This window comes from Piliocolobus tephrosceles, unplaced genomic scaffold (genome assembly GCF_002776525.5).
Source record: "Piliocolobus tephrosceles isolate RC106 unplaced genomic scaffold, ASM277652v3 unscaffolded_40575, whole genome shotgun sequence".
NCBI lineage: Eukaryota > Metazoa > Chordata > Mammalia > Primates > Cercopithecidae > Piliocolobus > Piliocolobus tephrosceles.
In genome coordinates this window covers 1-10,778 of record NW_022324949.1, presented here as the reverse complement: position 1 = coordinate 10,778, position 10,778 = coordinate 1, and the positions used below count along the sequence as shown (strand labels likewise).

The 10,778-nt window shown below is 45.8% G+C and overlaps 1 protein-coding gene across 3 annotated transcripts; it reads right to left on the bottom strand.

Annotated features, from left to right (window-relative positions):
• Window positions 1-6,055: 6,055 nt before the first annotated feature.
• Window positions 6,056-7,903, bottom strand: LOC111538697 (ribonuclease 1B pancreatic). 3 transcript variants are annotated; one of them, XM_023207228.3, is made up of 3 exons: window positions 7,498-7,597; window positions 6,949-7,031; window positions 6,056-6,793 (listed from the first exon to the last, which is right to left on the bottom strand). In XM_023207228.3, the coding sequence occupies exon 3, from the start codon at window positions 6,766-6,768 to the stop codon at window positions 6,298-6,300; it is 471 nt and encodes a 156-aa protein (XP_023062996.2). In that variant the 5' UTR covers window positions 6,769-6,793; window positions 6,949-7,031; window positions 7,498-7,597; the 3' UTR covers window positions 6,056-6,297. The 3 variants fall into 3 exon arrangements, with proteins under 3 accessions (XP_023062996.2, XP_023062368.2, XP_023063674.2); XM_023206600.3 differs by having other exon boundaries at window positions 6,949-7,019; window positions 7,498-7,580; XM_023207906.2 differs by lacking the exon at window positions 6,949-7,031 and having other exon boundaries at window positions 7,498-7,903.
• Between the last annotated feature and the right edge of the window lie 2,875 nt (window positions 7,904-10,778).

Genomic DNA, 10,778 nt, shown 5'->3' with positions numbered 1-10,778 from the left:
CGTGAGAAAAAAAGTGGATTCTCCTTTTACTTCAGAGTGACCTCATCAATTATATCCTTCCAGGACAAGCAGTTAACAGAACCAAGAGAATTAGGCACCCAGCTATACTGTCCTCTCTTATCTTGTTTTATTATCCCTTTGACTTCAAGTCCATCCATACTTACTCCTTAAAGCCATATCCAAAATTCCCTCTACCTTCTTTCTTCTAATCTCCTCTGCCTCCTTCATTGTTTGCCCTACCCCAACCTTAAGGCTCCCCACTTACTCAAGCTGTGGCTTAGAACAGATCCAGCTGATGGGTCTAGGACTCAGAAGAATTTCATAGATCTCTCCACCAGCATAGAGTTGCTGATATGGGGCAGGAAGGTGAATATTTAAGGTCTGGAAGTTTTCGGGACAGGGGAGGGGCTTGGCATGTGGACGTTCCTTTTCTTTTTTTAGACAGAGTCTTGCTCTGCTGCTCAGGCTGGAGTGCAGTGGCACAATCTCGGCTCACTGCAACCTCTGCCTCCCAGGTTCAAGCAATTCTCATGTCTCAGCCTCAGCCTCTGAGTGGCTGGGATTACAGGCACATACCACCACGCCTGGCTAATTTTTGTATTTTTAGTAGAGACGTGGTTTCGCCATGTTGTCCAGGCTGGTCTCAAACTCCGGGCCTCAAGTGATCCGCCCACCTCGGCCTCCCAAAGTGTTGGGATTACAGGCGTAAGCCATTGTGCCCAGCTGGCATATGGATGTTCAATTCCTTCAATGTCATTTGTTGAAAAGACTATTCTTTCATTCTTGAAAAGCTTGGCACCTTTGTTAAAAATCAATTGGCCATATTTGTGTGGGTCTGTTTCTGGACTCTCTGTGCTGTTCCATTGATCTGTGTGTCTATTCTTCCACCAATTCACACAAAACCCTGTACACAGATGTTTAAAGCAGCTCTCTTCATAGTCACCCAAACTGGAAACAGCTCAAATGGTTCTTCGATTGGTAAATGGATAAGTAGACTCTGGCTTCCTTAAGTGGTAAGTAAAAGATAGAAAAATCTGTGGAATGTTCGTATGATGATGTACTACTACTCGGCAATAAAAAGGAATGACCTGTTGCTACATGCAACAATTTGGATGACTCAAAGGCATTATGGTGAGTAAAACATGCCAGTCTTGAAAGGTTACTTATTAGGCAATTCTATCTGTAAGATAGTTTGAAAATACAAAACTATAGTGAAGGAGAACAAACTGGTGGCTGCCACATGTTAGGGTTGGGGAAGAGAGTTACTATAAAGGGATAGAGAGCGAGGAGAGTTTTGGGGTGAGGAAATGTTCTGTGTTTTGGGGCGTTTTTCTTTTTTGGAGTGGAGATTTAATAAGCAAAAGAAAGAGGGAAAAAGGAAAAGGAAAACAGCTCTCTCTCGTGAGAGAGGGGACTTCCGAGAGGGAAAGACCCTTGTTCTGTGTTTTGATTGTGGTATTAGTTATGCAAATATATACCTGTGTTAAAATTCATATAATTGTGTAGCAAAAGGTCAATTTTACTGTATGACAATTAACATATATAAATATTTAAACAGAGAAAATTTGGAGATAGGGCATAAAAGCACACACTCTGGGAATCAACAGACCTGGGTTTCTTTATTCCATTCTTGATTTCATGCCTATGTTTGTTTATCTCTACGATGAAGGTTTTGGAGTCAGATCACTAAAGGCCCTTCTTGTCCTTCCTACCCTGATGTCCCTTAATTCCACAGATCTCCAGACATGATCACATGGACATCTACTCATGAGCATACACACTCACGTCCCCGTGCAAACAGATTTTTCTCTATGTTACAATGGCCCCAGCTCCCCTTATCTCAGAATCCTTCCCTTAAATAATTATTTGGTGGGTTTGCTGGAGAGTAATGGGAAGTGAGGAAGAAAGGCCATCGGACAGGCTGTCCTGAGGTGTTGCCTAGCCCTCCACCTTCATTAGGCATGCTTCCAATAAAGCCAAGGAAATTCCTGACCCCACTCCTCCATTCTCTCCTGCTGCCCTGGTTTCACATCCACATCAGCCTCTGCCATCCGTGAGCTCTGAGCCAAGCCAAAAATCCTCATGAGCTCCCAGGGCCCATAAGTCCAGTGAGCCCTGGAGGGGTCTACCTGCCAGCTTTGAGTCTCAGAGGCTGTCTAAAGAGCCTGAGTCCTAGAAGGGTGTCTGACATCTTCCAGGGTGATCCATACCTCTAAATGTGGCTTTGTGTTGAGAGGGTAACTCTGAAATAAATCAGATTTCAGTGACAAAACTTTTCCAAAAATGCCTGCTCCTACCTAGCCAGAAACTGCATTCTGCTGCCCAGTACTGCTAGAAAGAGTGTGGACACTCATCAAGCAAGCCGTAAGTGTAAGGGGACTTTGTGATTATCAAGTCTTTCTCCCTGGTTTTATGGATTAGGAAACTGTGGTCCAGAGAGGGATATAGATTTGCCTCAGGGACACAGGGAGCTGACTGTAGAGTTAGGACTAAACAAAGCACCCTGGCCGACTGTCCACCCTGATGCATTCTTAGGTGGAAAGGGAAGGAAGATGACCCTGAGTATAGGCCCTTCTCAGACTGACTTGTTTCTAAGAAGAAACTAGAGAATGGCATATGAGAGTAATGAGCTTTGAAATACCACCACCATGCTCTCTAGTAAAACATGCCTGTGACTAGCCATTCAGATCAACAACTCCTTCTTTATTGTTACTTAAGAACACAATTGTTGCTGTCAGCCTAAAACTGCTGTAAAAAATAAAGTCAATTTCAAAAAAGAAGATGATGACAGCAACAGTGGTAGCAGCAACATAAGGGTATGGGAAGGAAGATACTCATGGAGGGAGGATGCTGAGAAGGTACCTTCCTAGCCATGCTTACTGAAAGCCACAAGAAAAAAAAAGACATGCAAATTACTGAATGATGTGCAGAGGTACTATGCAATTTGTCCCCCAGAAAGTGGCTTCTGGGAAACTGTTCTGATATGCTTCCAGGTGTGCCAGTGGCTAGTCTCCGGGAGGCACACTCATTCTATACCTTCTATTTAAGGCTCCATCATGCATCATAAATCATGCATGTGGAGGGCTGGGACACCTTCATGATGGATCCCAAAAGCAGTATTAAAGTCTGCTTCCCTTGATGGGCGTTGAGATTCAGAGCTCACCTACAGTTCATTCCCACGTGCTCCATGAGGTCTGAATCAGTCTAAAGAGGCAAGATTGGGAGCTGGGAGCCACCTTTCCTTTCCCAAGTCTAGAGAAAGTTCAGGGTGAGAATACTGATTGAGGAGTAAGAAAGAACCTTATGCAATGATCAGTTAATCTTTAAATTGAACTCATTGCAGGTGTAGACGACTGACCTGTTTTGATGTGTGGTAGTGCCGGGAGGAGGAGGCCTATCTGCTACTAGAATTGAAGGAAGAATTTGCCATAGAGAGAGGTTGGAGTGGAGGGAGGACCAGCAGGTCAGAGAGGCAGAAGGTCCTCTAATTTTCTGAGTACACTTTCAGCTGCCAGGGTAGGAAGGAGCTGGTCTGGGCCAGGTGCAGTGGCTCACGCCTGTAATCCCAGCACTTTGGGAGGCCAAGGTGGGTGGATCGCAAGGTGAGGAGTTCGAGACCAGCCTGACCAATATGGTGAAACCCCGTCTCTACTAAAAATACAAAAATTAGCCAGGTGTGGTGGCATGCACCTGCAATCCCAGCTACTCGGGAGGCTGAGGCAGAAGAATCACTTGAACCCGGGAGGCGGAGTTTGCAGTGAGCTGAAATCACGCCATTGCACTGCAGCCTGGGGACAGAGCAAGACTCTGTCTCAAAAAAATAAAAAAAAAAAAAGAAGAAGCTGATCTGCTGGAGTATATTTACCTCTCCACTGAGAATGCAGAATTCCTTAAGCTTATTTGAAGAATCTTTTGAAAATTAACAGTATCCTTTTCAGAAAAATGACTGGATGTGATCATTTCTGCCTTTATGCAGATATCCATCTTCATATGTCAGCACCTCGATTTTAAGATTCACCCACTGTAGTTCATCTCCTAGAAAGTGTTAGCACCACTTTATTTGGGGGGTAACAATGGCGTCCCCTACAGGTCAGAGATGTCTTATTTGTCCCCAGGTGGCTGTGGTGCTTCTCTCCTTCATTGTATCTGGTCCTCTCGGAGACCTGGCTTCGTTTCTTCCCCTTCTGCCCTCCTATTCAGGGCTCCGTGCCTCCCTAGGCCTTCCTGGCTATGCAGGGGTGCACCTGAACACTTCATCTCCACTTACTGCTTTATGCCCCAGGTGGGATCCCCAGGAGTCCTATGGCAGGGAAGGTGAGAGGAGCCGGAAGTCATAGCTGGTGAATGTGCAGATATGGAGGAGGCAAAACTCCAAGTGAGTAAGTGTACAAGCTTCACTAAAGTGTTCTCGTAAGATTAGCAGGAGGAAAAATGAGAAGCTTTGGGGCTAGGAACAAGGGTGAGATAACCTTAAGAAAAAACATAGATTAAGGGAGACATATTTAGAAACTCAAAGTTTCCTCTTTTTTTGTCCTCCATTCTCACTGCTAATAAGGAGTGAGATCCCCATTGCCACAGAAGTGTGGGAATAGACCTTCTCACCTGTAGGTTTTCTTCCTTATGCAGAGCCCCCAGGGCTGAGGAGTTACTCTACGTTAGAAAATCACAGCCTCTACCAACATTTATAGATGTAGTATACAACGACAAGGACAGAACTAGTCATGTTGGTGGAAAATAGGGCCTTTCTCTAGTTCTATGACCTTGTCTGGAGCCAGATGTCACTGTAAACAGGGGATCAAATGTAATGATTAAGTGTTGACAGATGCAAAGGTAGTCTTTCAGTGGCTGTCAGGGTTGCCAAGAATGGAGTGGACTCACAGGCTAAGTACACTGGGAGCCTGTGAGAGCCCACCAGCAAGCTCTGGGAGAGAGCTACCGCTCCACAGCACTTAGTGAGGAGGGGAGCTTTCTTCCTGGGTTGGAATAATGGCTTGGAAGTCAGGAAACCTAGGGTCTAGTTCCAGCTGTACCACTAACTAGCAACAAGCCATGTGCAAGTCACTGGAAAGGCAGGGGTTACATTTGGTCAGGGATGGCATATGTGTGGCACACGCACCCTTCCCCGTCTTGTGCCTTCATTAGAGGCTCTTGTTCAACCATATCACTGTCCGGAATTGTTTTTCTACAGCATTTTGGGTAGACACTTCTTTTTTTTTTGAGACACAGTTTGGCTCTTATTGCCCAGGCTGAAGTGAAGCAGCACCATCTCACCTCACTGCAACCTCCGCCTCCCAGGTTCAAGTGATTCTCCTGCCTCAGCCTCCCTAGTAGCTGGATTACAGGCACCCGCCACCATGACCCACTAATTTTTGTATTTTTAATAGTTATGGGGTTTCACCATGCTGGCCAGGCTGGTCTCGAACTCCTGACCTCAGGTGATCCACCCGCCGCAGCCTCCCAAAATGCTGGGATTACAGGTGTAAGCCACCATGCCCGGCCGACACTTCTAATTAGAGTTGGTACACAAACTGAAATCTACTTGCTATCCCTCAATTCCATGCTCTCCAAAGTCACTTCTAGCTCTAAAATGGAAGGTTCTGACTTTCCAACTAAGAGGTGCCCATTTCTCTGATTTAGTAATAGCTTACTAAAAAGAAAAAAAAAAAAGGAAAATGGAAATTTAGGATCATAATTCCATTGACTCTTCTTCCTCATCCTGAGGCTAAGCAGGGTCTTCCTGAGGTCGCACTCTCCTTCCTTCTGTGCCACAGAATGACTGTATTTGAGCTTCACCCCTCTGTCAGTTCACCCTGCATGGCAGTGTCCCAGGCTGTTGCTCCCTTTTGTCTACAACAGCCCACGCTTAATAGTTTTAGATTTGGCATCAAGGAATCTACAAGGAAAGGAATTTTCTCAAGCCACTAAAATCCAAGTCAGAAGGGAAAGCATTTAATTACTTCATTCACCGTTCTCCAAAGCGAATCAGATTTACCCTTCTTACCCCTTGCTGGAAGGCGATGCCAGAAACAGTACTTAGACAGAACCACTTCAGAAATCAAGTGTTTGCAACTGTGTTTTATTGGAAGAAAGAGTGGAGGGGTTAACATGGGGCCCACCTCACAACCCACTCTTCACCCCCAAAATCACGCAGGGGTGGGACTCAGGAAAAGGAAGCATGAGTGTGTTGAATAGGAGCCCTAACTGGAGTTACTTCTTTCACAGCAGGGAAGGAAGAGGGAAGAGGCAGCTGTGGAAAGGATGAGGTTGAGGGAGGTGGGATATCTCGCTGCTCTGAGCTTAGGTTGAGTCCTCCACAGAAGCATCGAAGTGGACTGGCACATACGGGCTCCCTTCACAGGCCACAATGATGTGTCTCTCCAAATTGCTGGTCTGGTATGCACAGTTGGGGTACTTGGAGCCGTCTGTCAGGCGGCACTCTGTGATGTGCATTCTGGAATTGCTCTTGAAGCAGTTGGTCTGCCCGTTCTTGCAGGTGACATTTTCCTGGAAGCAGACATTCTGGACATCTACCAGGGGCTCGTGCACAAAGGTGTTCACTGATTTGCACCACCCCTGTGTCATATTCCGGCGCTTCATCATTTGGTTGCAGTAGGTAGAGCTGCTGCTGGGGGAACTGTCTGAGTCCATGTGTTGCCGCTGGAATTTCTCGGCCGCGGATTCACTGCCTAGGGAAGGCTGGGCCCAGCCCAGCACCAGTAGCACCAGGACAAACAGAGGGAGCAGGATGACAGACTTATCCAGAGCCATGGTGGCCTCACTTTCTCGGAAAAGCCTAATTGAGAAAAGGAGACAGAAGGAAAAGAGGCCTCTTAGAAAAAGAACTCCAGCTCCCACCTATGGCTTCCCTGGCTTACAGTTTCGGTCTCAGGTCAACCAGAAAGATGTCCGTCCCACTTCCTGAGGTTTTTTGTGTAATGAGACACTCACGTGTATCCTTCTCCACAAGCGTTTTACTGCCACTCTCCAAAGCGAGGTCTTTTTCCCCTTTAGGTGGTGACCTACGAAGTGACCTAAAATTCTGTCAGTTTCTATCTTTGAATACTGGCGTTTCTTTGATCCAAAATACATTTGTATCTAGTGCTCAAATGGCTCATCAAAACATCAGTTTGAATAAATCATGAACCAAATTGTATCCCCAACATCTAGGACCATGGGTGACAGAGTCTTGTTGTCTTACAGCGTAAGGGAACTCAGGCCAGTGCCTGACACTGGCATCATAAAGGATTCCATTGCATTCCAAAGAAAAATGCTGGCCTCCCCCAACTTGAGGGCTCCTTCTTTTCCAGTTCCATGGATGCTCTGTAGCCTGCACGTTCCACCCCGACCCCTCTGCCTGCAGCTGATGTTTGCCTGGGTCACATTGTTTTCAGTGCTAACATCATCCAAGCTTTCTCAGTGCTGTGGACTGGCCCTAGCTTCTTCCTCTCCAACCCTGAAGCAGAAGCGGCACCTGAGAACATCTCTTGGACTGCTTACCTGGACCTGCAGCTTGGTGTCTGAGAGAGATGGAAGGCCAGTTTCTGCAATCACTCAGCTCCTGGGGTGTGGACCTTATATAGATGACAAAGGGGTTTGGCTTCCAAGAGGAAAACGGTGGGAGGAGCATATCGAACTGAGTTCAAATAAAATCAAGGACGTGAGGAAGGAGTGGTGAATCACCCAGGCCACCATCTTTTCAGGGCTGCTGAAGAAAGAGCAAATATTTGCCTACATTAGTCTTTCTTCCTATGTAAACCACATCTGTCTGCTGATGCACAAAGAGCAGCAGAGAAAGCCACTACAGCACTGGTGCCCAAACCTGACACACTAGGGACAAAGCCCTTGTTACTTCTTCGTGGGCCGTTTTCACCAAGTAGACTTGGAGGTTAACAAAGGATGCAAAAGGTGATCACGGGAAAGGGAGGCCCTCTCCTCAGGAGAGGTACTAATGGGAGACATGGAATTCTGGCCAAAGCTATTCCAGGGCTCCTAGGGAGCAAAACCCAAGTCTCTTTCTAGGAGGGCATTCTCCCAACAGTACCTCTCCCGGGGGTGGGAGGTGGGGTCGGGGGGAATGGAGGCTGTCCTGCTGCCCCCAACTGGAAGGCTTCCCAGATCTGGAGAAGAAAGGGGGAGTAACTGAATAGGGAGGAAGAGGAGGCTTCTAGGGTGAGCTCACCCAGTTCTGGCCACTTCCAGCCCACCCTCCTCCCCTGCTCTGGGGGCATCGAGAGGATGGAGCTGTTCTTATCTACTGATCACAACCACTGACCCGGTAGGTCGGAATTGAGTAGAGAAACTGAAGATAAACTTAAATCCCAAATCTCAAATTATTTTTGGGTAAAAAACACAAAGCATATCATATTTGTCAGCAGCAGAATGCCCTCCTAGAAGGAGACCTGTTTTTTTTTGTTGTTGTTGTTGAGTAACAATTTGGATTCCTGTAGAGTAAGAATTATCAAAATATCTCTTCGTGCTCTGTGTTCAGATTGTTTCAGCCTCTCTGTGTAAAAAGTGGCCATGGTGAAATTATCTGACCTACGTTGTGTGGTTGTAGGTCATAAGATCCTCATTCCAGAGAAGGTCCTGCCCCCCATACCCAGAAAAAAGAACGAATGCCCAGGGAGGCCAAGAAGAATCTAGACAGGGAGGCCTTGCTGGGTTTCCCCACTCAGCCTATTTTCATTAGATCACACCCCTGTTGTCCAATCACATTTCTACACAGCTGTTCATACTTTGTTGGTACCTCAGTATAACAATGCCCACTTTCCCCTCTATCTTTGGGTCTTCTGAAGGCCCCCGTGTTGTGTTAAGGAAGGAGACCACTACTACTCCTGCTTCCCTCCTCCCCCCACCTTGCCTAGTTCACAAGACAGGAAGAAAGAGACAAAGAAACAAACGTAAGATGAACAGCCAGACAACCTTGGCACCACCACCCGGACCTAGGAGTTAAAAAAAAGGAATAATAATAACATCAACCCCTGACCTAAACTACTTGTGTTATCTGTAAATTCCAGACACTGTATGAAAAAAAAAAAGTGTTGTAAAACTTTTTGTTCTGTTAACTGATGCATGTAGCCCCCAGTCACGTTTCCCACGCTGGCTCGATTTATCACGACCCTTTCATGTGGACCCCTTAAGGTTGTAAGCCTTTAAAAAGGCCAAGTATTTCCTTTTCCGGGAGCTCAGCTCTTAAGACGCAAGTCTGCTGACGCTCCCAGCTGAATAAAAAACCTCTTCCTTCTTTAATCCTGTGTCTGAGGATTTTTGTCTGTGGTTCATCCTGCTATAGTGTAAAACTGATAAATAAAATTGTATGCAGTTTTCCCTATTAAACTGTCTTTTCTCAGTTGATTTTCAGCGAACCTTTGGAGGGTGAAAGGGGAATTTTTCCTTGGCTCCTGTAGTTTGCTGACTCCCCCAGCCCCCACCTATATTTTATTTTTCTGATTCTTAAATAATACTTTCATTATTTTGAATAGTCAAGTTAGAATGTGTTCATTCATTCATTCAACTGTGGGATACAGACATAGATAAGGCACAGGACTTACCCAAAAGGCGCCTGGTGGGATGGTTTGGGTTAGTCAGGTGGACCCCACTAAGGCACTGGGCGTGGCTGCACAAAAGTGGTCTCCACCCAGCAAGATGATTGCAGAACCACAGTTCAGATGTGAGCAGGTCTTCTGTAACTATAATAAGGCTCTTCAACAGCCCCTGGCCCTAGGAATCCTGAAACTACAGGAAGCCATTTTGTCTATTTATGCATAGCAATCTAGACAAGCCCATGGACTTTTAATTGCACTTCATAGGGAACCATCAAAAGCCCTTACTGCAGCCTTATCCTTGACCCAGTTGCAAAGGCATAGCCCCGCTTGTCTTAGGGCAGTAGATGCTACGCCACATTTGTTGTTGCTTCTGCTGAAGTTGTTCTAGGCTCCCTGCTTGACCTCCTGCACAGGCATTACACCTGACTGAGATCTCACTGCACATTTCAGGCAGCTGATTAACCTCTTGTAAGATTCTATCGCTCTCTCCCTCTCACGTTACTACTCATCTCTGCAGCACACTGTATTCTGCCACCCTCTGTCCTTACCAGAAGGGGAGCCTCTTGATTGTCTTACCTCAGTAGGGAACATTCAGCATGTCAGTCGGATTTATTAACAACTCCTATTGAGAACCCGGACCTAATATGATTTACTGATGGATCATACCACAAAATTGAAACTTGAGCTTAGTACACTGAGGAAAGAAAAATCAATTCTTCCTTTACCCTCCTAGAGTCTAGGGCTGGGGGCTGTGTAAATTAAAATGACAAAAGACAGATTTAACAGGAGAAAAGGCATAACAATTTAATTTAATATTAATATTCTACATGAATATGGAAGTCTTCATAAAAAAAGAAGTGAAGACTCAAAGAAGGAATTAAACCTGAGAGTTTATAGGCCATTTTGACAAAGAAAATTGTGCAGAAGTGACAAGACAGTGTTCTGTGAAAGGGCCACATATATGAAGTTGCCCCAAATTCTGAAGGAGCCTAGAAACTAAAGAATGAGGCAGACAAATTCAGTTTGTCAGTAAAGGGTGTTTTATTCTGTTGGGGAACTTATAGATGGAAGTGTCGTCTTGGGCAGCAGCAAGACAGGTACATCTCAGCACTGCTATTTCCCAGACCCACAGCTTATATACCACAGGGAAAAGGGGTACGTGCAGTATAGAGACAATGAAAGGCAACCCTTTAGAACAGGCAAGAATGCTGTGTTTGTCATAGCCCATAATTT

Bases quoted from the DNA above. Each gene is read 5' to 3' on its own strand.
- LOC111538697 (XM_023207906.2), bottom strand. From the start codon at position 6,768: ATGGCTCTGGATAAGTCTGTCATCCTGCTCCCTCTGTTTGTCCTGGTG.